The sequence below is a fragment of the Mycteria americana genome, chromosome 1, assembly GCF_035582795.1.
Source record: "Mycteria americana isolate JAX WOST 10 ecotype Jacksonville Zoo and Gardens chromosome 1, USCA_MyAme_1.0, whole genome shotgun sequence".
NCBI lineage: Eukaryota > Metazoa > Chordata > Aves > Ciconiiformes > Ciconiidae > Mycteria > Mycteria americana.
This window is the reverse complement of record NC_134365.1, coordinates 95,537,332-95,563,725: the sequence shown is the minus strand read 5'-3', so window position 1 is coordinate 95,563,725 and position 26,394 is coordinate 95,537,332. Positions and strand designations below refer to the sequence as shown.

General features: G+C 39.9%; 1 protein-coding gene across 4 annotated transcripts in view; it reads right to left on the bottom strand.

The window, feature by feature from the left end:
- The window catches only part of F5 (coagulation factor V), a 32,577-nt gene extending 6,799 nt beyond the window's left edge, over positions 1–25,778 (bottom strand). For 2 of the 4 annotated variants that reach the window (XM_075513231.1, XM_075513245.1), the window contains exons 1-17: positions 25,437–25,778; positions 23,871–23,993; positions 22,382–22,594; positions 19,383–19,526; positions 18,142–18,363; positions 17,228–17,393; positions 15,289–15,466; positions 14,118–14,220; positions 13,521–13,732; positions 12,578–12,728; positions 11,953–12,165; positions 8,159–10,100; positions 5,994–6,159; positions 4,547–4,783; positions 3,838–4,048; positions 2,626–2,805; positions 199–315 (exon numbers count right to left, since the gene is read on the bottom strand). In XM_075513231.1, coding sequence (XP_075369346.1) covers positions 199–315; positions 2,626–2,805; positions 3,838–4,048; positions 4,547–4,783; positions 5,994–6,159; positions 8,159–10,100; positions 11,953–12,165; positions 12,578–12,728; positions 13,521–13,732; positions 14,118–14,220; positions 15,289–15,466; positions 17,228–17,393; positions 18,142–18,363; positions 19,383–19,526; positions 22,382–22,594; positions 23,871–23,993; positions 25,437–25,755 — 4,897 coding nt within the window. In that variant the 5' untranslated portion in view covers positions 25,756–25,778. Of the gene's footprint in view, positions 1–198; positions 316–2,625; positions 2,806–3,837; positions 4,049–4,546; positions 4,784–5,993; positions 6,160–8,158; positions 10,101–11,952; positions 12,166–12,577; positions 12,729–13,520; positions 13,733–14,117; positions 14,221–15,288; positions 15,467–17,227; positions 17,394–18,141; positions 18,364–19,382; positions 19,527–22,381; positions 22,595–22,744; positions 22,806–23,870; positions 23,994–25,436 lie in introns of those variants that run through there. The other 2 variants (XM_075513252.1, XM_075513239.1) reach the window with 2 other exon arrangements.
- Positions 25,779–26,394: the final 616 nt, after the last annotated feature.

Below are 26,394 nucleotides of genomic sequence, written 5' to 3'. Positions count from 1 at the left end.
AGTATGCTAGAGGCTAAACATTTTTTCTATCTAGAATAAGCTTACAGTAACCACTCTGCCCCCCCTCCTTGAAAGCACAGATAATCTGCTTTGGGTTTTTGCAAAACAATCTCCCAAATTTATTTTTGGTGATCCTGAAAGGGTAGAGATGACTTTATAGCTTGACTCCCCCAGCCAAAAAACACCTTAGTTCAGTACCTTTCTCTATAACCAAATAGGATGCCTGCATTCCTGCTTGCTGATATTCCCCCACTTCAGTGTCTAAAAGCCACCAGCCAGGTCTCTGTGGTTTCATTTCAATTGTTCTAAACGAGCCTTGAAAAAAAATGGAAGAGAAACATATCAGAAACGTTAGCATTATAAGATTGATGTTAGCAATGCTAGATGTTAAACCAAAGATCATCCTATGACTTAATCCAGGAAAATTAAATAACCTGCTACACATTGCAGAGACAGCAATAACTACCACCATCTCAATCATTTTGTTGCTTAGCAAGCAAGTTCCAGCTGGACACTGAGATTGGAATTAAGTGACCAGATCAAAACCTAACCTTTGCTGCTGGTGCAAAGTGCAAAACCTTGGATGCCTGTATGTAACAGATACCTGCATATTAAATGCTGCCTGGCAGAGAAGGACCTGGGGGTGTTGGTTGAGAGCCGCCTGAATATGAGCCAGCAGTGTGCCCAGGTGGCCAAGAAAGCCAATGGCATCCTGGCTTGTATCAAAAATAGTATGGCCAGCAGGACTAGGGGAGTGATCGTCCCCCTGTACTCGGCACTGGTGAGGCCGCACCTCGAATACTGTGTTCAGTTTTGGGCCCCCCACTACAAGAGGGACATTGAGGTGCTGGAGCGTGTCCAGAGAAGGGCAACGAAGCTGGTGAAGGGTCTGGAGCAGAAGTCTTATGAGGAGCGGCTGAGAGAACTGGGGTTGTTTAGCCTGGAGAAAAGGAGGCTGAGGGGAGACCTTATTGCTCTCTACAACTACCTGACAGGAGGTTGTAGAGAGGTGGGGGTCGGTCTCTTCTCCCAGGTAACAAGTGATAGGACAAGAGGAAATGGCCTCAAGTTGTGCCAGGGGAGGTTTAGACTGGATATTAGGAAATTTTTCTTCTCTGAAAGGGTTATCAAGCATTGGCACAGGCTGGCCAGGGAAGTGGTTGAGTCGCCATCCCTGGAGGTATTTAAAGGACGTTTGGATGAGGTGCTTAGAGACATGGTGTAGTGGTGGTCTTGGTAGTGTTAGGTTTATGGTTGGACTCGATGATCTTAAAGGTCTTTTCCAACCTATATGATTCTGTGATTCTGTGATTCTGTAAATACAGTGCCAAGCCATGTAATGAACAGTGTTATTAAGCTTATTACATAATGCAGGGATGTTAATTCTGTGGTGCTGATTATAATTCTTACTCCCTGCTGCCCCAGTGTGAAAGTAGATGCAGGAGAATCAGATGTATGGGCCCTCCCCTCACTTTCTGCATGCCCCAGGAGGGCCAAGGATTGAGCAGGAAGCAGATATGGTTTAGGCTGTTTGCTGCACTTCTTAGAAAGCACAGTACATGTTTAATTGCTTTTCTTATATTCCTAGTTTGTGCAGACATGATAATTCTGGTTCCTGTTTAAAAAAAGACATATAGAGATGTCATAATAAAAAACATCACCTTGAAAAGCTTAAATAGTGAATGAACCACCTAATGTTTACTAAAATAAACTCCTATTATTCCAAGCCAATCCCATTATTTTGATCTCCTTGTTTCCCGTTTTGTTTGTTTGTTAAACACTTGTAGCTGGCAATACAGGCTTCATAAGTGCTGTTATTGCACCTTGCACCTCTGACAGTGATGGACAAAGGAGTATATCCTGTGGCCTAATGAATGCTTTTAGCCTATTTCCGTTCTCTCTGGACATAAGAATTCTCCTAGGGCTCACATTTGTTCTTTCTCTTCTGTATCACACTCATCTTGACATTACAAAAAAAACCTCTCACCATACTGAGCCAGATAGCAATAGTCCTTCCCAGCAAACATTAGTGAGACTTCAGTGGTATTGAAGCCTGGGGACGCACGAACAGAATTGTTGTGCTATTGTACGCGTGTCATTTCACGAGGAATTGGTGGCTGACACTATCCTACTGACTTCCTTTTTCCCATACTGACCTTTACTACTGAGCACCTTGCAAAGCCAAGCCCAGCACTACGACCTAGTTTGCAGACAGGAAAAGAGATGCAATGGAGGAAACCTGCTCATGCTCACATGTCTGGTGAGTGGCAAGGAAAGTGCAAAACAGGAGGTAGTGCTGCAGACCATACCGCTATTCATTTTCCCTATATATCCCTTCTCATCTGAGAGGAAGGCATTTGTCCCAGCTCTTCAGTTTTGTCTGTAGCTTTACTCATTTCCAGTTTTAGAGGACAGCAACGTTATCTTTATTTCCCCCCTCCCAGAGTGTTAAACGAGGTGCAAGGTGATGATTTTCCTTCTGACCATCACAGGCAAGTGAACCGTCAGTGCTCTCAAACTCTTTCTTACTGTGCCCAAAGCCAACTTCTGTTCACCTTCACATTGGTATGATGACAACAGACTGCAATGGTCACCCCTTAGAACTTCTTCTGCTCTGCTACTTACCTGGAAGTAGTGTGTATGTACCAAGCTGATGCTTTGGCTCTCCTTGTTCTACGAAGGTCTGTCCATGAAAATGAACAACATGAATGTCTTTTGGCCCACCCATATTCAGCAAATGCCATCGGACCAGTTCACCTTCATACATCCTCAAGCCTTGCAAATTGTAGGTAATCCCATTAATGGCTGAAAAAAAAAAAAATACTGTTAGTAAGGAAAACTGCTCAAAAAAAAGGTCTTAAAGTGCTAGAATGTAGTTATTCAAATGAGTAAAATATTTAATGAAGTAATGCGTTTGGAAAAAACATCACTTTTTCCAATTCAGAGTGCTACACACTTTATAGTGTATGTACATCAATTCAGAAAATCCAGGGACCTCACCAGAGGATTTGAGCACAGTTTGCTTGCAGCACATGGCAGCCAGGAGAACAAGGAGGTGTAAGAAATTAAATGTCAGATGGGAACATCAGGCCCAAAAGAAAGGACAGCTATCCAAAACGTGTTCTGCAGCTTACATTTCCAGAGCTGTACAGTCACAACTGACACCTTCAATTAATAACTGATTTTACAGACCACATTTTCAAAAGGCAGATTCTACTTCTCAACATGGCTTTTTCAAACATGATCACTTACAGCACACAAGCATCAGATTTTCAAAGACAGAAACACAGAGTTTCGTTACTGACCATTACTTCAAAGAGGGAAAAAAAAGGGTTACCTTTGAACACTCAGCTGCTTACTTAACCCTACATGACTAAAATCTCTGTATCCACAGAGAAGTATATGAAGGGCTGTCCTACAGCTGCTTCAAATTCCTCAGTAGAACTAGTTGATTTGTCTAATTATTACAATATTTTTAAATTTCTTGCAAAAAGTTTTCAGAGTATTAGCTTCTTACTGAAAAGAGGGTTTTGTGCTTTTTTTTTTTTTTTCCCCAAATATGGGGGGTAGATGTATGTGAGTGAGAGAGAAGTTTTCTGTTGAAAGTTTCAGTCTAATATGTCCTTTCTTAATTTTAATAACAAATTTCCAGTCAATGCTAATCTTTACATATAAAACTATGACTATTATGGGTACGATGGAGAACAACAAAAAACATTCACATAATTAACATGTAGGATTTACGCATGTTCAAAGGCACTGTGAGCTGAGATACCTCCCCCAACACCTTTCCCTCTATCCCAATAAACTGAATACTTGGCAAAATGAAATAAGTACCATAGAATTTGTGGCATTGCTGCATTTCTTGGGTCTTCTCAGTACAAGGCCTTCTAGAATGTTTGTCAAAGTACCAGCTTTTCTCTTCATCAAAGACCATAAAAAGCAAGAAAAAGTCTCGAGTCGATGTTCTGCTGCTGTTTGACTTGCTGAAGGTTCCTTTTTGACAGATCAGTATTGGCCCAATCAAACCAGAGTGAATATCTTTCTCCTAGAAGGTAATAAACTCACATTAGATGTAAAAGTGGATTTCCCAAAAGACGTCAAAAAAACCCATAGCATTCTATAGAAATGCATCAGGCCCTAAAAATTTAAAGCAGAGACCTAAATTGCCGTTACCTTGTAACTTTACTTTCCCTTGCTCAGTCTACCAAAGAGTTCCCCAATATGAATTCTTCCACAGCTTATATCCTCTTTTAACTGAGTGCAAGAGATTAAATGTCAGATGGGAACATCAGGCCCAAAATAAAGGGCAGCTATCCAAAATGTGTTCTGCAGCTTACATTTCTACAGCCATACAGTAACATCATTTGGAGATATTCAAAACCCAACAGGACATGGTCCTGGACAACCTACTCTAGCTGACCCTGCTTGAGTTGGGGGGGTAGGGTTGACTGGATGATCTCTAGTGATCCCTTCCAACATAAATGTTTCTGTGATTCTGTGATCAACCCCAGCAACACTACCACTTCTATTTTGATTTCCTTACCAGATTTAAATCAGAGTAGTAGATCCAGGACCGACAAGCTGCTCCTGACTGCACAGGTCCCGACCGCCTGTTTGCATACCATACATATATATAACTGTTATTTGGCTGAACTTCATCATCTTCCTTAAACCAAGCGGTAGATTCATCATCATAAATGCTTCCCTCAGAGGACTTTTCATAGAAGAGTCCATGAGCATGGAGGGAATATGGTCTGGATGCCAGATTCTTAAAATGAACCTAAAAAAAGAAGAAGAAATAGATTCTGTTCAGCAAATTCAGGCCCAAAGCAAAGTCCCCACACAATACATTCCCATGACCTTAAACCAGGGTCAAGATTTGTATAATGATTACAGGCTATGTTGTGCATGGCAAAGCTGGCAGGGATAGCTTTTGACATCTCCATGCAGAGTCACCCTCTTTGATGCAGGTAGTTAATTAAAAAGTAGAAAGCATGAGTCTAACTCTCTGTCTTCCACTGAGTCTAGGTTCCTAGGACTTTTACTGCTGCCCTTCACACCTGGATATGCTTAGTTACAGCAAGCAGGGAGATGGGGAGTTTCTCCCTCTTATGCTTTGCTACACAGTCGTACTGAAGGGCACAAAACAGTAACACTAGACCTCTGTATGTATCACTCTCACTGAAATCAGTGCTTCTCACTTGTCCCAGAGAAGCATGAGGATAGGGAGATTACGTATTTACCTCTCCTTAGAGAATGATGCTCCCAAGCTCAAATAGCCTCTTTCTTCTCTTACTCATGTTTTTAAATGTAGCTCAATGCGTTCCTGTTGCGCACTACTCTTACTGAAATAAGCAGAAAGCAGCGAGATCTACTCTCCCCATCTAAGTCCATCCCTGTGTGTTGGAAGACTGGATGAAGAAGGATGAGAGAAGGGAAACTCTACAGCAATGTGCTTCCTAATGCAAATATACCACTGTATCACCAGGGATACGGTTCCTCTCCTTCCTTGTTGTTTGTATTAGAACTAACCAACCCATTTACAGCAAAGGTTTTCAGAGGAAAATACACTTTTTGGACAAATATATATTAATCTTGAATACAAGTTTAATAATTTCTTTTAAAAAAATTAAGAAGCTCCCTTTACGTATAAGTAATATTTTCAGTGCAATCTGGGTTTAAAAAACTTTTTTTTTTTTAATGTTAAACTTAAATCTCATTTTACATTAGACTGATAAGCCAGTATTTAATATTAGAAAGCATAAGAAAGAAAAACAGAAGTGAATTTACTGTGGATAGGAGAGAAAAAGTATGTTTCAAAGAAACACATCACTGTGCTTGTATGTCCACACTGCAATTTCTAGCTTTGAAAGCTGTTTCCCCATCATGATCTTTTAAAAATTTGTGGTATTTTTAGACCCATTCTATGTTACGCTATAAGATTGCCATAATAATCTTATCCTGCACACATACTCAAAACGTTGACCTACTAGGATAACATCGTCCACTTCAGCCCGGATAACTGGGCCCAGGATGCCAAGGTGTTCTTTATATTCATCTTCCTCCTGAAGAGTCGTAAAGGTACTGTCTGTATAGCTTTGGAAAATCACCTTATATGTGGTGCCATCATTACAGGTTTTGTCGTTCATCATTGTACTGAAAGGAAATCCCCAATTAAAAACCCACACAGTGAATCAGAAATAATAGCTTTGATGAAATCTGAGAACTCACACAGCAGGAACGTTTTAGAATATAAAGAAACACACAAATAAATGTTAGATGATTCTGAAATCATGACTTGCAACGTTTAAGCAATTCTCATTCTACAGTTGTATATGAGATCCTTCAAAAGATTTGGTCAGCTGTCACTGCAAAACTCCAACTAGTCTCTGAAAACCCACCTGAGCTCTATTTTCCTTTTTTACCATTAGCCTTAATAATCTGAATCAGAGCTTAGCTCAGAGTGTAGTAAGCCTACCACCTATACCCTACTGTCTCACAGATGTACCTTCTCTGGAAAGCTAACAAAAACATATTTTACATTTGATTATATCTGCATTTTGCGACACAGAGCTGGTAAGAAAATAAATAAGCTTTTAGGCATTCAAACCATTCTTCAGATCTTAACTAGAAGCACCAAAATGCTATTATTCTGATAAAACATATTATCATTCCCTATAAACCTTGCCTCATTATCAATTCTGCAAAAAATAGAAACTTAACTGAAGTCAACTAGTAGGAAGAAAGGCTGGTTTTCAGCTCTTCACCACACTGAGACGGTATATGCCATGGGCTCTGTTAATTGCACCGGCAATATTCACCTCAACACCAGCTGAGGATGAACCTCACTGGGGAGATCTATATAGAGCTCTGAGCATAAGGATTTCTTTATTTTGCAAGTGCGCAAAGAAACTGTCTGTGGGAGGATGAACCTCACTGGGGAGATCTATATAGAGCTCTGAGCGTAAGGATTTCTTTATTTTGCAAGCGCCCAAAGAAACTGTCTGTGGTTTCTGCCATTTTTGCAAGTGCCATTTATACAGGCTGAGAGGAGGCAGGAATAAACCTGGAGAATACTGAAAAAGTGGGGGAGGGGAGAAAATCAATCAAATAAAATGGAAATTCAATTCGAGAAATAATATATCTTTGGAGCTGAATTTTGTATAATGAAAATTTTCTTGCTCCTGTTTTTGCTGCTTTTGATAAAAACCTGAAGTTGTGGCAGTTTTGGTCTTCTTCATTTCAAGGGCCACAAATTTCAGTTTTTTGATGAAAAGTGACTAGCAATTCTACACATTGTAGGGTGAGCACTGATCCTACTTTGTATAAGTTAAGATAATTAATTTTTAGTACAAAGTTTCTCTCAAGTCACATATACTCTTTGCTATGGCTTAGTGGCCAGTCTTCCCTGTCAAAATGCAAGAAAATCCCTCAACGTTAGGGTTTGTGATCCAGTCACGTTCTGATTTCTCTAAACAGTAGGAACAACAATGCAATAATTCATGCAGCTTTATTTTTACTTTAAGTATAAGGCAGTGACCAGTGTGGTTAGTCACGTTGCATCTGTCATATAATTTTCAGTACTGCAGCCTTGCGAAGTTGGCAAGTGCTGTTATCCCATTTTACAACAGAGAACTGAGACACTAGAACCACTTCTTGCTAGTGCTAGAAACTGTGATTTCATTGACTATAAGAACATCCTGTCTATACTAGATCAGTCAGTCCATTAAATTCCTGGAAAGACTTTGTACAAAGAGGTCTCTATCCTGTCTCTACTACAGAATCCAAGAACTCAAGGAGGAAGTAAAACAGGTCATTCAAGTATAACAAAACTAACTGGAAGTTTCCCTCTTGACCTCTTACAGTGTGTTTTTCAACTTCTGTTTTAAAGTGTTTCTAGTGAGTCTACAAAAGGGGGTTAAGGGTGGGGGGGAAGAGTTCTTAGTTGTGTTGCTCTTGATTATAGTAATCTCTCTCTATGATGTTCTAGGGGGGTCCCAGCATCCCATGGAGAATTCTTAGGATTCTGCAACTCAAATGTTGGAAATCACATTGCACATTACAGATGCTCTTAAATTTATCAGCATGTGAATCAACATTCTGCTAGTATACATCCAAATGGTGTGCAAAATGAAAGCAAATGATTTAGCCAAACCTTTTTTTATACCCTGCATAGCTCCAGCAGACCTCTTTAGCTGCAATATAGTATCTCCTCTCATTCCCTTTGCTACGCAGGTAATGTTCAGCAATGTTGTCTGGGTTACGTTGTTCGTTGATATTCACTTTTGGGTCTGTCATGTATGGGTCATCAAAGCTCACATAATAGTATTCGTATTCACCACCTGATGTTTCCTCCGTGTAAGATCCTTCTGTAATATATTCGTAGTCTCCATTTTCTTGGGGAAGCCCAATCGTGATTGATGGCTTAAGCTGCCGTGGGGCGAGCGTGTAATTTAGTGACTCTCCATGACTGGCTCTACTCGGATCCACTGTATGGTTGGCCTCACTGGGTGCCCCTGTGGTGTTAGTGCAACATGGCAGCGTCGTGTGGTTGGTCTCACCCGGAAACAACGTATGGCCAAGCCCTGCCATAGAATTGGTGATTTTGGGGGGTTTTTTACTCCTTGGGCTCAGGAAGTGGGTCATTTTTGGATATTCCTTTTTTTTCCTTCGGATCTTGATGAAGGTTTCAGATGTACTCAAAGTATCATTCTTGTTCTCCTCCTTTCCTTTCAGACTTGGGTGCATGTGTCTCCCTTTCTGGTTTTCTCCCATTAGATGTGAGAACCCTTGATACTTCTTCATATGCTTCTTCTTTATGAACACTGTACCATTTCTGCCACGATGATTTAACTTACCACTTACAGATTTATCTAAATCTGCCTCTAATCCCACACTCCCCTTTGCAGATACCAAATTCCACTCCTCATTTGTCATTTTAGATGAATATTTCCCAGCCCCGGGCAAGGATGCTTCTAGTAAGTTCTTCACTAGTGCAGGGTTGGAATTAGGGCTTATATTGCCTAGTGTATGATCTAAAGAGAAAGTGTCTGCTTGTTTATCTTTGGATAGATTGGGTTCAGAGAGGCTGGATGCATTAGACCCGTCTCCTACAATGGGGTCCAAAGCAAGCGTCAAGTTAACTGCACGCATGGCATTTTCCATCTTGGTTTCCTCCTCTTCCAGTTCATCATCATAATCATTTGGAAGCTGGCCAGTTCCCACTATGTCTGTATCAGATGTGTTCTCTGCATGATGCACAGAATGAGGTGCACTTGTCGTATTAGAAAATGAAACATTTTTGTTTCGTACATGATTTAGAAGGGCAGTCATCTTTTGGACAGAGTAAAACTTAACGGCCAGTGAGTTTCGCCTTTTCCTTTTACTGTTAATGTTATAATTTCCTCTTCCTGTGCTTTCCTCTTGATGCTTTTCTGAAAAAAATTTACTGAACTTTCCATCAGTTGGAAGCTCTTCTGCAACATCCATTTGGCCTTCCCCATTGCTCAGCAAGTGTTCACCTGCAGACATGTTACTGTGATCTATTTCATAATTGCTTTGGCTTCTATTCTCAAATACCAAATCAGCCTTTCCATCACTTGTGCTAGCTAAAAATAAGTCCTCTTCTGCTGTGACTGATGTGTGATTTGACTGGAATGTTTCAGCCTTGATTGGGGGAAGAGGAGTGATAGGAGTTTCTAAGAACTTATAGGTGTTTGTGGATTCACTACTATTTATAGCTGTCAGACCTGAGCCAGCTGCCACCTCAGAACTTGCAGCATCAGTGCCATCATACTGTTCCCAGGCCAGCGCTGTAAGGTTTTGTTTTTCTTCATCACCTGTTGCATTCCTTGAGCTTCGGATGGAGTAAAAAGCCGCCAGGTAATCCTGATAATCCAAATCCTCCTTATCTCCTCCTTCTTCTTGCGCATCTTCTTCAGCTGAGGCAGAAACAGCCTTTTTATCAGTCTTGAGGGAAACAAAATCCACAACGTCAAATGAGTCATCTTCCTCATAGTCACATCTGGCATCTCTGAATCTCAGCCGCATGCCGTAACTCATTTCTGGGGTACCCCAGGACGCTAAAAGCCAAGTACCTGCAATTGAAATAAAAGTGTTTTTTTTTAATATGCAGTAGTTATGAGAGTGGACGTTGCCCATCATGTAAGTGGTCAGGGCAAGTTGCTGGGTTTGTTTCTACAGCACCTGCCATAACAGAGTGCTAATCCTCATCTGGGATTTCCATGGGCTCTCATTGCAATGAAAAATAATTAATAAATGTAAACAAATAATAGCACATATAAATAAATACGCCTAAGAGCTGCAGCTCTTCTCCACAGATTAAGCTGTACCTAGGACCTGAGTCCAAACATAACCCATGAAAGAGATGGATATGAAAAAGAAAGAAAAAAACCAATATAAAGGATCCTGTGTTTAGATCTGGATCTAAGGTTGGGGACTTTTGAGATAGAGTTTTAGTTTTGTCCTGTCCTTAGTGTTGTATGCATTGCCACACAGATAGAGCATTCTGAACAGAACAAATATGTTCTGAGGCAATGTCGACAAACGTCTGACAAACATAGTATTTTAAAAGCTTTTGAAAGCATAAAGGATGATCTTTAAAAGAATAAAGTAATTTGAATTTCCAATCTGGACACAAAACATTAAGCTGCCAATCTGAGGCATCTTAGATTAACTTAAAGGTTTTAATAATTCCTCCAAAACCTACTCAGAAGGTAAGTTCTCCATTTGAAACTAGGGTCTGCAGAGAACAAAATACAATCGTTTCCCTAGACAGCATCAAATCAAGTTCTTTGCTTGTTACAGCTTGCTTTTGGAACTAGCAGAAATGACAGACTAGACAGAATTAACAGAGCTTGAGAAAACCAGCCTTTTTTATTAAAAAGGTCACATACAATTTTTCTGTATTTATCAGAGTTTAAAGTGACCTGCATAGCTTTCCTTATTTCTAACAACAGCAAATTTACAAAAGAAAACATGCCCTAGATGGAAAGAACAGATCACATACCAAAATCAAGCAAAAGTACAACTTCATTACTGGGGAGGTTTCCCTAAAGTCTGATGGAGTTTTAATGATTCCCTAGTCTTGATAAAACACAATGTACAATAAAAAACACTTAACATATAATACATTTTTAAACTTATAAGGTCTTGATGCTGTGCAATCACCAAAAACAAGCTTTGAGGATATAAATAATTCATTATTTAAATAGATAAAAGGTACAAAAAAAAAAAAAAAAATCGGTATTTTAAATAGGATAAGGATACATAAACCTTGTGGGATTTTAGGATGATGACTAAACACTCACAGCCTTCAATGAGGAAGATTGTCCATTTGCAACTAATTCCATAAGTGTGGACTACATGGGTTCTAGCGTTACCTTTTCAAGATATGGTAATAATCCTAGTTAGATATTGAGATGTATACCGATGGACCAGTGATCTGATTCAGTCAGGCAGACTTTTCTGCTGCTCTATGACCACAAGCCTAAGGTGAAGTGTAGCCACTCTGTCCAATAACGACTAGCATAATTTGACAGTCTTGGCCCATTTTAGCTATCTCAGGACGGACAAGTACGTGGCAAAATTGGGAATCATACAGTGGAGTTGATACCGGATTGTTTCCAAGGACAATTTTAGAATTGCCTTAAAATGATAATTGCCAACCCCAATACTAATTATGAAGTGAAAAAAACCCAACAAAAAAACAACAAAAAGAGCCTCAGTATAGCATACAATTATGCTATGTGCGAAGTCTGTGTAGCCAACAAAACTCCATACACATCAGTTCCACTGGGGAATGATTCAACATTTTCCAGCACTGTGTTTATCTGAAAAGCTTTCTTTCTTATTTAGGTAAGTCCTTATAGACTAGAGATTAAGAAATGTCTTAGAAGAGCTGTCAAACATTATAGTTTTACCACTTACCAACATTGTCCATTTCCACTGTGACCGATTCTCCACTCATTGGGAAAAGGTTCAACACATCTTCGTATTTCCCTTGATACAGAAAGGAGTGCCCAGAAAGGCGAACAGAGACAATCTCATCATGAGTGCCAACACTGGAGAAGTGCCACTGAATCACACTATCTTGGCAAAATCCAAGGATTTCACTGCTGTCAGACACATAGCCATTTATTGCTAAAAGGAAAGCAAAATAGAAGTAGTCTCAATATTTTCAGAGTAAGATTTTTAAAACCTCCTGTTCTGTGATGTCAGCCCACTGAACCGGACTCACATTTGCACCTGGAAAGAGACTGGCACAGGGCTGAAACCACAATAGCCTTGGTGGAGGTTTCAGCTCTGAAAATAGTATCTTTAAGGCAGCAGGGTGCTGCATCAAAAGTTAAATAACCCTTGTCTTTGCTTCAGGGTCCAGAGCCAGCCTGGTCCCTAAAATATTGCATATTTCTGCACAGTGCCACCTGGCATGGTTAGAAGTTCACTGACTCTCTAGAGAATTCCCTGATTGCACTACATCTGAGAACAGGCAATCACTGAATGCTCAGGTTCACATAAGCTTTCGTAATATTCAGGTTGATATCCCACTCACTGTGCATTATGTTCGAGTTATAGAACTTGGGATCATCCCTTTTAACACTGGCAGGGTTGCTGCAGTAGTCCTTGATGTTATCCTCTATGTACCAGCTCTTATTTTCATCGAACACAGCAAACATTGCCTGCTGCTCCCCATCTGCCTTTTTCTGAAAGATAATCAACACAGCAGTTACACTTCATGGGCAGAGACGTGTATTAAGGACTCAATCCTACTATCTTTCTTACTTGCTATGTAAGCAATATAAGCTTCACCACAGTTGTCCTAAGTGTGATCCAAGGGCTAAGTGAAAGGCAGGAGGGGGTCAAGACTTCAAGGTGACAATCCTACTACTGCAACCAACCTGTGGTGGAGCACTGAGCAAGCCACTAGCACTGCTGATACGTAGATGGTATACGGCTGGGCTCTCCGTAAAAGGACCAGCCTCCTGGTTGGACCCGAGCACAAGCTTTTTACATTTTCTACTCCTAAGTGATGCTCAAGTCTTTGCCAAGCAAGATTTAAATGGATGGCAAAGAGAACAACTCTCCCAGAACTCTCCCATGCTGTTTGGGTTGCTCTGGATTCAGTGATGCCCGAGACTGTCAGACCCTATTGAGTTATATCTGTTACAGAAAGGGACCAGCTCAGACCTGAATGTCTTTAGAGTGTGAAGGTATAATAGCAGCAGGAAAGTTTATTAGCAAGTCTAGAAACAGACTTTCAAGTCAGGCTGACCTTTTGTTGAAATGCTGCTCTTGCTAAGAAAAATCAGAATATAATTCCTCTACTGCTGTGGACAGTTAGAGGACTGTTTCTTCAAGTCATTTCTTCAGGAGTCTATTGGTTTAATTGCTCTCTACAAGACAGTTCTCTGACAGGAGCACAACCAAATTCATGATAGATCAAATAATATTATTTGAGCAAAATCTGTCTCTTAAGAGGTTGCCAAACATGTTACCTGCACACCCTTCTGCGTCAATGCTTCACTTTTACAAATCAGAAGTGGGCCAATCAGTCCAGAGGCTATATCTTTCTCAATATCTACAGCACTATGGTATAGCCTTGTAATACATTGTGCATCCTGTGCAGTGGGTTGGTCTGTTTTAGCAATTTTCCATTCATAAGTGTATGTCTTCCCCGGTTCAACTCCTCTACTCTGGGTGCCATTGCCTAAGGAAAAATAAAGAAGGAGAATAGTAATGATCCAAACTTAGAGCCAGTTCTTTATATAACATCAGGCTGCACCTTTTAATGAAATTGGTGCAGTTCTGCCATTTCAAGCTACCTGATATAAATGAAGTTCAGCATGAACTTTTGTCTCTCTCTAAAATCACAAACAAGAACAGAAAACTAAGACACCAAAAAAGGGTATTTGTCTATGCTTTGCAGATAATAACTTGGTTTCTCTGTAAGGCAACACAACAGGTCAGCAGAGGCAGAGCACAGATTTGAGGTCTCCCAGTCATGCACATTCCTAGCCACAGCATCTCCTTCAAAGCAGTGAAACCCTCCCCAACAGTCAGTGGTATGCAAAATGTAATTCACAATTTCTTACTTGTGGGATCCAGAGGATAATCAGCTCCTTCTGCTTTCTTTGAAAGTGTCACTCCATGGAAGTAAATGCTGTAGGGTCGACTGGCCTTATTTTTGAATACAACCTATATTGATAAGCAAATGAAAAAAAACAATTTAGTATTCAGCAAATCCTTGTCTGAATACAGAACAAAGTTTCAACTAGAGTAGAATTTGCCTGGTTTCAGCCCGGGAAGTACTGGAAAGGCAAAGGGATAAGACATCCCATGCAAATATTGTCTGATAATATAAAGCCACAAAGTCTAAATGCTGCTGGTACCCTGCTGCTGGGCTTTGTAGAGCCCATTGAGTGAAGTTCAGCTTCTCACACCTGGTCTCTGCGAAGTCTAAAAGGAACACTTGTTCTTCCAGCTACTAGGCATACACTACCCTCAGGGAATATGAAGTTATTGACTAAAGTTCTTAAGAACCTTCAAAATGGGAGAAAACAAATTTTATCAGATTTAAAAACAAATCTTGTCCCAGATGCCAACACCCAAAGAGGATATGGAAGGAAAAGGCAAAATGTCCTGCTTATTCTTGATGAAATCAGAAAAAAAAAAAAGAGAAGAAACGTGCTAAACTCAATTTCAGACTCACAGAGTCATGGTGGCAATTAAAGGTCATGAAACTTTGTGATGCATCATTAAGTGACAACAGAAAGACAAGTGGATGTGACAGCAGCACAAGCTTGTAATGCAAACGCTTTGTAGTTTCATTTCATAACTCCATGAGAGAACATTTAACTATGAAAACTGAGTACCATTGCCTAAAACAGCCAGAAAAAAATAACAACATAAGGAATGAGGGGGTCATGAAGTTTGGCCTCACATCTAAATCTCCCCAGAAGTCCACCTGCATCTATCTTTTCTCCAGTTTTGACCAGTGTCAACATATAAATATATTTTACAAAGAGTACGAATGAAGTGTGTTTATGTTGTAAAATAAAGCACGGTCATGGAAACTATTCAGGGAATGCTGAAAAATTTAAGCTAAACACTGTCACTTGTGATCATAACTTTTAATAGGGCCAATATTTATAACATTAGCTATATTTTTTGACAAAAAACCCAAATCAAATTAGTTCTGTTGTATCTCTGCCCAACAGAAAATTATGCTATAGTATAAATAATCTCTGAATTTATGTTACTTACTTTGACTTTGTCATTGAGTTGAGCTCTGATAATAGGGCCCAAGATTCCAGTTTCCTTGGGACGAGGATTTTCCAGACGTTTAGTGAAACTGGCATCGGTATATTGTCTAAAAATAGCCTTTTTATACTTTTTACCTATGAGATTTGAGAAGTTGTCCAAGTGCTGCGCTTTGTAGTGACTTAAAAATAAAGGAAAAGACAAATGATCAACAAAACTTGAATAGTGATATCTATTAGAATACAGAATTAGTACCCAAGCAACTGGTAGAAACCTCATTGCTTAAAAAAAAATCCAAACCCTAAACTAACTTAATGCTCTTCACCCCAAATTCTAACCTAAATTAGGTAAGAAGAGGCTTGGAACATTATTTGTGTTTTAGTATCACACATGACCAATTAGTATCAGAGTTTACATTTAATTTAATAGGGTATACATGCAAGAAAGAATGAAACTGAAGCAGCAGCTACATTTTCAAGATAAGATAGCAGAAATCACTGTTCTCCTTTTACAAAGGCATAGCTGAATATAGGAAAAATAAACAATTTGCTTACAGTAGCAAAGACTCTAGGAGGGACAGGAACAGATAATCACAGTCAAGCACCATACAATAAGTAGTGTTACACTCAGGTTTAAAAACATTAGAATGGTTAACGCTGAGAGCAAGACTAAGATAAATACTGGGAAGTAACACAGAGTAACATGTTTGTCCTGGTCACTTGTTCTTCAAAAAAAGGTTACTGAACAGGCATAAACTGTAATTTTGAACAAAGGAGGAAAAATCAGAGCACTGAGGCTGTTAAGTAATGCCATGTGACTAGCAAGGAAAGATACAACAGCTTGCTCCATGCAGTCCAAGAGCAAATAAGAAGGGCAGGAAATCATACCAAAGAAGGAGGAATACTTAAAGAGTTATGTGAACACTATATTCTAAGGAGGTATATGAAACTATAACCCCATACAGGGTAAGGAATTTGTCTTGTTCTGCTTAAATCCTTAAAGGTTCTTATGAACATCAGCTTGTAAAGTCTCCAGTACTCTAGGAGTGTGGAACTGACAGATTGCAAATTTAACCTTACAGTGCACTGGCAGCATTGTGTACTATGACCTCAAGTATGTTACAGAATTCCTTCTATTTACCTTAATTTGAACAAAATAGCCCAATATGCTTACTTACTATGACTTTTACTACATCTACATTGGTGCCATGCAAAGGTCATTTGTAGAGACACCTCTCTTTCTCCCATTCTCCAAACACTTCATTGTACTGAACTTTTAAAACTTTTATTCTCCACAAATATACCCTCCCTCCCTTTACCGTCCTCTTAAGAATTGTTTATTTCAGCAGAATTAATGTTGAAAAGTAATTTAGAAAATAAGCTTCTATGCTACTTAGGGCATTTGCTAAGTCATCTTCATATTTTGGGCTCCCTGTTAGAAGCAAGATAAGGTGTCCACTTTTGGGCTCCTCAGCAAAGAAAGTCATTGACACACTGGTTAGAGTCCAGTGAAGGGCCACCGCAGTGATTAGGGAGCTAGAGCCCATTAGACAGAAGCAAAATCAGTTTATTCAGTCGCACAGAGACACAGCTGAGGGAGCATCTTATTTTTATCTTCAACTATCAAATGGGAGATTATAGAGAAGACAGAACCAGACTCTTCTCAGAGTTGCATACTGAAGAGATGAGACACAATGGACACAAGGTGCAACATGAGAAAGTCTGATTAGATATAAAGAAAAACTCTTTAACTATGAGGTTGCAAAGGTGCCCAGAGAAGTTGAGGAGTCCCCATACTTAGAGACAATGAAAACTCAACTGGATAAGGCCCTGTGCAACTGGATCTAACCTTGCCGTTGGATCCCCAGAAGTCCTCTCCAACCTGAATTATTCTGTGATTTCATGTTAACATTCCATATTATGTTGACAAAGTATTATTTTACCTATCAAGGCTGTCTGGAATACTTGGGGCATAATCCCAAGTAACTTCTTCTGCAGCAATGAAATATTCCCAGTTTTTGACCATAAGACGTTCTTTATAGGAGAGACGACTCTTCTTCACCTCTTTGTCCCCACAGTCTCTTATAGTGAGGTAACCGTGCATTCCAGCTAATTGAGAAGAAACAGTACCATAGTGATTTTCCATTTTATGAGCCCTTACCACTTCAATTGCATTTCTCATTTCTTTAGCTAAGGCTGCCAGCAAGCGTTTGTTCATCTGATTGCCATCTTTTCAGGCTTGAAAAGGCTGCATCCATGTAGACTATATATAGGCTGGGAGCCTTCCAAGGAGCCCATATTAATCAAATGGAATACAGAAGCTCTCTCAACTTTTTCAAAGCCCTCTTTGAAAATACCAGCTGAACAGACAGAAAGCTTTTTTTTCCCCTTTTTTTTCCAAAAAATGTCTTGTAAGAGACACATTTCTCTCATTCTTTAAAACAGAATTCTGATCACTGCTGAGAGATACCCACTTTCAAATGATGAACAGCAAATATTTTCATCAGATTGCATGACCCTTAGCTGCAAGTGCTCGGTTTCTCAGGAAAGAGGTGGTTCCTTACTCATTTTATAACGGTGCTTATCTGAACAGCTCACAGAGACTTAGACACTGGAGTACTGATTCACTGTTGCTCTGTGATCTGCACACAGCAGTAAAGCTGCAGATAAGAACGACTTTTAGTTCATCGCACACTTCTTATTCCAACAGAATGCCCTGTTCTGCAGTGGTTTCTTAGTGAAATGACAACCATCTGAAACACAGTAACTGTACCATTGCAAAACAGTAGAAGCCATTTGGGACATAGAGAAGAGAAGGACAACTCTACAGTTGCCTAATAAATAGATGTTTCCTTGCCTTGCAGGTGCTTTTGGACAAGAGAAGATATCAGCCACCTTCCTTCCTCACTCACTGTCATGTTTACTGTGGTTGATGCTCCTCCCACTAGGTTAACAGTAGAAACTCGGCGATGTCTTTGCTCCATGGACTGGCCATTGACATGAATGGAGAAAATTTCTGGCTTGGAACTCATTCCTATCAAATGCCAGCTAATGTTGTCATATGCGCAAGCCTCTAAATCTGAAAAAGAAGTAAGAGCAGGGTTCAGAATACAGACAAATCATGCAAGTTCCCTATGCACACTATGTCTGAAATGAATCTTTGCTCAAAACATTAAAAAAACAAACCAAAACAAATACCCCTCTGACTACTGTGATCAGTGTTTGCAACAAGAGGAAGTTTCAGAAGCTTGTAAATGGAACAGATACCAAAATCCTGTAAGTCAGTGGAAGACAGGTGTTTAAATCTTACATGCAAGTGACAACCTGACATATAGTGAGGTGGGGAAGAAGGAAGAAAACCAGTAGCCTCTTTTGGGAAGCTGATCTGTCCTTGTTACGGCAAAAAGGAAACGGCAAAAAGGAAACGGCAAAAAGGAAACGGCAAAAAGGAAACGGCAAAAAGGAAACGGCAAAAAGGAAACGGCAAAAAGGAAACGGCAAGGATCCAAGCTAAAGAATGAGGTTGTATCTAGTGACAGCAACTACCCTATCCAATATTTGTTTCAAAAACCCTACCTAAGACAGTCTTTTGTATTTGCTCAAGGGACTGGACAGAGATATGAAAGTAGTTTCTTAGGAGAATAAGGGGAAAACACTAGCAACAGAATAACCCCAATACCACCTTCCTAATCTTCCTACTTAATTGTCCAATTTAACGGTAACTGACTTTCCACTTCCAGGAAGTTCTTCACCTAGTATGTTCTATATGCTGTACAACCAGCAGTTCACTTAGCCACATCACTCTCTCCCCATCAGCTGAGTAAAAAAATTAGGGATTTCTTAGTTTTTGAAGTTAGTAATCCTGTTCTTAGAACAGAACTCTTCTTAGAAGTAATCTCGTTGTTCTTATCAGCAATATGGCATGACTTCCTTCCAGCAGCACAGTTTCTCTTCTGGAATTTAGATGCTCACGGACATGTTCTAAAAAAGGCTGTATCCCATTCCTCCACATTCCTGTTCTCTTGCATAAAAAACAAACAAAGGTAATATTCAGTCTTCATCAATGTTAATTTCATTTCACATAAGCCTGAACAATACCTGGTAATGTTCCATCAGTATAGCCATTAATTGTGTACTTGAGTGATGCTGATCTTTGCCAACTCTTGTTTTCATCGAACACACCAAACATCAGTACATACTCCTTGTCGAAAAGTTTCTGTGACCCATCTTCATTTAGGCTTCCTATGAAGAAGAAACAACAGGTCTTAATTTGAAGCAGAAGTAAAGCAGTTTTCACGTCAATGCAGTGGCATTAATGTGTATTTAATGAGCTTGCTTCACGTGTTAGCACGTACTGGCTGAGCCTGACCAAAACAAGACCTTAAGAATGCTCATAAAGTGATTTTATTTCTGAAAGTACTTTTGGGTTGGGTAACCTCGAAATCAAAAGTCTGTAACATCCCAGAGGAGATTAAACAACATGCAATGCATTGTCTCAGTCAATTCTGGCAACGTGTTGTAGGGAGTGCCAAACAGCATTCCGTCCACAGTCAGACCCTTTTGAGACTGTGAGGCAAGGAGAAGAATGATGGCAGAGTCACCTGCAGGGTGAACACTGCCTTTTCAAGCACTACACTGAGGTCATCAGCTCCTTTAAAAAGCATAAAACCAACCACTTGGCAAACAACCTTTACATACAAAAGACTTTGACAAATACTGCTGAGTTGGATTGGTTATAAGAAACCATCTGGTTGAGTTTGTGATACAGGTGTGATTTCTATCAACAAGTAGAATTCATTCTGGACATGCCACACAGAACTGGTGTGATTTTACTGATTCTTTCTGTAGATTGCTCACATCAAAAACTTCCATTTGCTACTTTCGATGCATAATCCAGGACTAAAAAAAAATAGATGTCCCGCTGGACAGCAGGAACTAAAAATTTGGGGGAGCTTGCTAATTATTCTACTTAGGAAGAGACACTGGCAGTGGAAGCAGTTATCTTTAATGTAATCCTTTTTATTTATGAGAGGCTACAAAGTCCTGATTTCCTGCACAAAAGAAATTCCTCTGTTGATCTGAGACTTATCTGTTTGTCACACAAAGAACGCTCAGTCAGTGCTTTAACTCAAAAGTCCACTTTTTATAACCTTCCCAGGTTACACCACCTATGCTGCTCTCAATGTGTCAGACTGTAGTGGGTTGGCCCCAGCCAGCGGCCAAGCACCCGCACAGCTGCCTCAATGCTTCCCTGCCCCCAGTAGAACAGGGGAAGAACAAAAGTGAGAAAACTTGTGGGTCAATAAAGATGGTTCAACAGGTGAAGGAAAGAGGGGAAAAAAAAACCCCAAGCAACACGACGGAAATCACTCATCTGCCACAAGCTGATGCCCAGCCAGTCTCTCAGGAACAGCCACCTTGGAAGTCAACGCCCCTCATTCCCCTCGCACTGCTGCTTCTTCCTCTACCTCCGTTTTTTATTGCCAAGAATGATGTTACATGGTAGGAAATATCCCTTTGGCCAATTTGATTCATCTGTCCAGCTGTGTCCCCTCCCAATCTCTCGCCCAACCCCAGCCTCCTAGCTGGGGAGGTCTGAGCAGGAAAAAGAGAAAGCCTTGACACTGTGCAAGCACTGTTCAGCAACAGCTAAAACATGGGTGTATTATTAACACTATTTAGCCACAAATCCAAAACACAGCACCTTATGAGCTGCTGTGAAGAAACCTAACTCCATACCAGCCAGACCAAATACACAGGCATGTTGCACACCTACCACACGCAGTGCCCAGTCTAAGAAACCCTGTTCAGAAATCTTAAAAATTTGAGTAGTTAGCTGTTTCTCTTTGCTCTAGCTAGAAACATATGCTCAAATTGTCTTGAAGGTAATGGTCAAACCAATCCACCTCAAATTCATATCCAACTCAAGCCCACAATATATGCATGAATTTGAGAAGCTTGAGAAGGAAGGAAAGCAAGTAATCCGAAAGCATTTGTCCAGATTAACTCCACCAGTATGCCATAAAATGCACACGTACACATGAACAGAGAAAGAAAACCCAAGAAAATTAGGAAAATAACGAGTCCTAGATAATACTAAAAGCACTACTTCTCAAAAACTTCAGGAGGAACATAATTAATACTAATGCCACTCCTTTGAGGCGATATGAGTAGGTGTGTTCTGCAATTAAGTGGATATCTGTCAGTGAGAAGAGTGCCCTTGTAGAACCCCCACTGAACTGGTTTTATGTTTACTTTCAGGAAAGCTTCAAGGTCTGAGTCCATCCAGTCTGCAGTCTATACAAAATGTTTGACTCAAACTGCAGGGAAAGAGAATCAAGCTAAATAACTCACAGAGCTTTCACTAAAAGGAGGATACATAACTTGGGAAAATTTAGGATTTAAGGGACCAGCAAGTAGTTTAAGTAGCTTACACAGTGGTATGCTGTTTCAAACTTTCCTCAAATCAGTGGCATGTATCTAGTAGTTATTTATAAATCCTACAAGACACCAGTTTGTATTAGTGGAGATGGAATTTAGTGCTAAAATCTCAAGTCCCTGATAGCATGCAAAGCAATTTTCGAAGACTTACAATCTGTTCGAATTTGGCCATATTTTCAAATGACTAGCAAAAGACACACTGCTCCACAATTTCAAACCCTTGTTACAGAAGAGAGTGCTACAGCCTCTTGATCAGACAGCCTTTAAAAGGCTTGGGTAAAACAATTATTTCCTGCCTTATTCTCTGGAATGGCTGAACCATTTTGAATAAAGCTCTAAAAAAATATTTATTCTAAGACAGGAAATTTGAGGTCATACATTTAGCAGTTAAGCAACTGAAAATGCAACCTGTACAGGTAAATGTATCTATCTATAGTGCGCTCTGCCCATCCTGTAATTATAGGATGGATCTGTATGAAAGCTGGCATTTAAAAACTTTAACATCTAAAAGAAAGATGTTGAAAACCATTTACTTTACACTGCATGTAAAGATGTGAAAAGGAAAATAATATATCTTCCCTCATTATCATACAACCTTAACTTTATTAAGAAATGAAACTATATTACCTTATAGTAGTCTTAAAGCATTTCATTACCTTTTTTACAGATAAGCAGTGCTCCGATCAGACCAGAGTTAAAATCCATTGCCATGTTCTCATGAGAATAATACGCATAAGTAAGACAAGGAAGGTCAGCTTCTCTTGGACCAACTTCTTCTGTTATATCCCACACGTATGTGTAGACCTGGCCTGGAAGTACAGCATCATCTTGTTTTTCTGCAGATGATGTTCTGTCGTTATACAGGGAGCCTGCCAAGAAAAGAGTCAGTAGGGTGGCATGAAGACAAAGAGCAATTAAAGCATCTGGAATGTCCTCCTACAATCAGTTCCAAAAGCTTAGTTTGTGTCTTGCCTATATGATACTTCAGCTTCAAAGCGATAACTCATGATTCCACTCACATTGTGGAGAGTAGCATAGAGGAGAGTAGCTATTCCACCATCTTGTTTCTTACAGATTAAAAGATTTCCTAGAACTCTCATCACTGCCAAAAGGTGGGGCTCTTCATCAGTCTGACTAGGGTTAGGATGGCATGACACTTCAGCCTCTGCTCACTGATACTCTGTGGAGGAATACCACCCACTTTGTCAGCTTTCTAGTTGTCTCTCATAAATCCATTGCGCAGGCTAGCGTTCCCTTGCTGCCTTAGATCTTTTGTGCGCTGCGTATCCAGATGGTAGTAATGGCTCATATCTATGCCTACCATATCCAACAAGTCTGCAATATGACAAAGGGGAGCCAGAGAATCAAATTCCTAGCTGCAAAAGGCACATTAATAAGACAGTCAAACTGAACTGCCTGTCACTTCCAGTTAACATGTTCTGTTCAACTCCATGAGATGGGGTTGCAAAATTCTTTTTGTACCGACACAACAAACAAAGCCTAGAATAAATTTGTAAACTACAGGTCAGAGCTCTGGCTCAGCACCCAGGGCAGGGCAATCCAAGAAGCATGGGCAATCAAACTCACCCTGTGCTAGTGCAGACATTTAACTGTCAATTTGGTCACAGTTTATGATCTCTTTTTGCTAGTCTCATGAGGGTTCCAGGAGCAAAATACCACAAAGTTGACCATGAAATGCTGAGTATCAGAACAACATGATCAGCACTGCTAACTGCCTTTACCAATAACTCCTTGATGTATGCTATTGCAAGGGATTTGGAAAAGTTTTTTTAAGACCTGTATTTAAGAGTTTACATGTCCTGAAATAGAATATTTTGCAAGTACATGGGGGTTGGACCAGATGATCTCCAGAGGTGCCTTCCAACCTCAACCACTCTGATTCTGTGAAACAGTATTAGCACATAGGCAGCTGGTCAGGAGACTGTGCATGTCAGATGATGCTCATATTCCTAGTGTTACACTGTTGAACAAGAAAGGAGCTAACAATGGGTGTGAAGTTTTAATCCAGGATCAACAGATATTTGGGTTACACATATCCTCAAACATTGGTCTGGGCCCCTCTCAGTATTTCATGCAGTAGTCTACAAGTAAGTGAACAAAACATGGAGTTTTTATAGTATTTACCTTCTGCATTTTTGTTGTAAACTATGCCTTGGGGATGAATACTGACTGGTTTGTCAGCCATATTCTTAAGGTGAACTACTAAAGTATCTCCCACTTCAGCACGCAGAGTTGGTCCCAGAAGTCCTGTATTTATTCAAAATAAATATTTAAGATTTATTCTTTATTCAAGATAAAGAGCGAGGAAAATGTGAGCAAAACAGTATGTTTAGTGAAATGAAGAGTTCTCTCCCCCCGTTAGGGAACCTGAGCTCTCAAAGTACAAGTTGCAAAACTAATACAGAGAATGTAATACCACTGCAATGAAGATTTACCCGTAAAAAGGCACATGGGGATTTAAAACCTGCAGCTCATAGTCAGGAATGTTATAAATTGTATATCTGGCAACTAGCACTTAAAAAAAAAAAAATAATCACAGGAAAATGGTAGATTTGGGGGGGGGGGGGGGGGGGGGGAAGTTATTTCCAGATACAGAAAATTTATCAAAAGGTTCATGTTGAGGTTCATTGGGAGTTTCTGGGAATCCTTCACATACCATTTAATTAAACAGTTTTAGGAAGGCAGACATTTTATAATTTAAGAGTTTAGAGAAAGGCATTCAAGCACGTTTCTTTGAGTAGCACTCTCAATGCCAGAAGTCACAGAACAAAAAGATCTCTCAATCCCAAAACGTTATCTAAAGAAATAATCAGTTCTATGTTGCAAATTTCTTGAGGCATAGCCTGCAAAAGTTTGAGAGGGGCTTATATCCCTACTCTCCGTGTTGCAAAAATAGGCAACGGAAGAAACCTGCTAAGACAAAGTTCGGTTTGTTAACCTCTTTCCTTGTAAACTATTTTGTAAATTTCTTTCTCTGAAAAGAAAGAAGCAGTTCAGAAAACACAGGAGAACAAACGAAACTGGAAGGAATCAGATCATAGACTAGATCTTTCAGGGCAACTTGTAACAATTTCATATCAGCAACCTCACGGACATTTACTTTGAAATCTAAATCTGAACATCTAACACCTGCAGTTACTTTAGCTATTAATATGAAGCACAGACTGTGTAAGTACTCTGCATAAGTACTGTAACACAAGTACTGTACTCTGGCATAAGTACGAGAACTTGCCTCCATCCATTTAAAGCGTCTTCAAGCAGTAACAGACACAGAGGCAAGGGGACATCTTTCACACCCAACCTCATGGTTTTTCTTTTCCTTTCCACTGATGTATCAGAAACATATTTAACCTCAGGCCTTAGGCTCCTTCCATGTGAATTTATAGCGTCACCACTGTGACTGTACTGTACAAGTCTAAATGTGTATGGGAAGTCTCATCAGATGCTGAAAACAAAGGGAACAACTTTGTACCGTGCAATTAATTTGCAGATAGCACTGAGCCCCAGCCTCTGAAAATCCAACCTCTCTGTGGCCTTTGAAAGCCTAGTGCACTGTAGAGACCTCATCCCCTGGGCCTATTTGGTTTACGTGCAAAACAGCGGACACAAAAATACAAGCTTGCTTAGCTTGTTACTGGCTTTATAACAAGCAACAAACAAAACCACTCAGAACATTTCCTTCCTGTTTACCTGCAAATCTATTTGCTGGCTTTTCTTTTTTAAAATCCACTTCATATTCTCTGTAAGAAATTTTCTTAAACACAGGATCTGCACATTCCAATCTGAAACCAAAAGAGTTACAAAAAAAATTAAAAGGACAAATATTCCCAGAGATGCCATTGCTGTTTAACAGGTATCTCAGAAAATGAATCCTGGAATTACATTTAATCACTTGCACGTTTTGCTGAAGGCAAGGCACACAGTCCAACTCTTTGTAGTGTCTTCCCCTCTCCCTCTTACTCTGTTGAATTTGTGACGTTCCTGAGCCAGGCCATTTCATATTAGACATTCAATTACAATACCCAGCACAGTTCACCCCTGATTTTGGTGGTGATTTCTACAGGTCCTTTTGATTCTGTGATTTCTGTGACGAAGATGTCTTTATTTTGTCCATTTAAGACACAGAGGAAGATGTCTTGACCATGCTTAACCTAGAAAGCATCTGACAAAACACAGTGAAAGAAACCTGAATTTCTCTTTACTCAGCCCCATGCTCGACCTTTAAGACTCGCCACAAGGATTCTACAACAACATTAACAGCAAGCTCCTGTAGCTGCAATGACCTTGGAGGCAAGCACAAAACTGTTGCCTGACAACAACTACGGATCTTACAGCAAGTCAGAAAATTGCTGAGAAACACTGCAAGTGTCCTTAGTCTTGTTGTGTAAATGAATGGGGCACTCAGTAGACCACACAATGTTTTCTTAGAAAATATTTAGGCAAGCAGAAGGAAACCAGCACACAACACTTCCGGAATGCAAATAATGATGCGAAGAGAGCTGGAGAGATAACAGCCTGGATTTAGTTTCACATTTATTGCTTGATTTCTTATAGTATGCACGATGTAATTTCACTTGCTTTTTTTGTAATGCCCGTTCAGGCACATTTGATGGGGGGGGGAGCTGATGGGCTGCTCAAGCATAGAGAG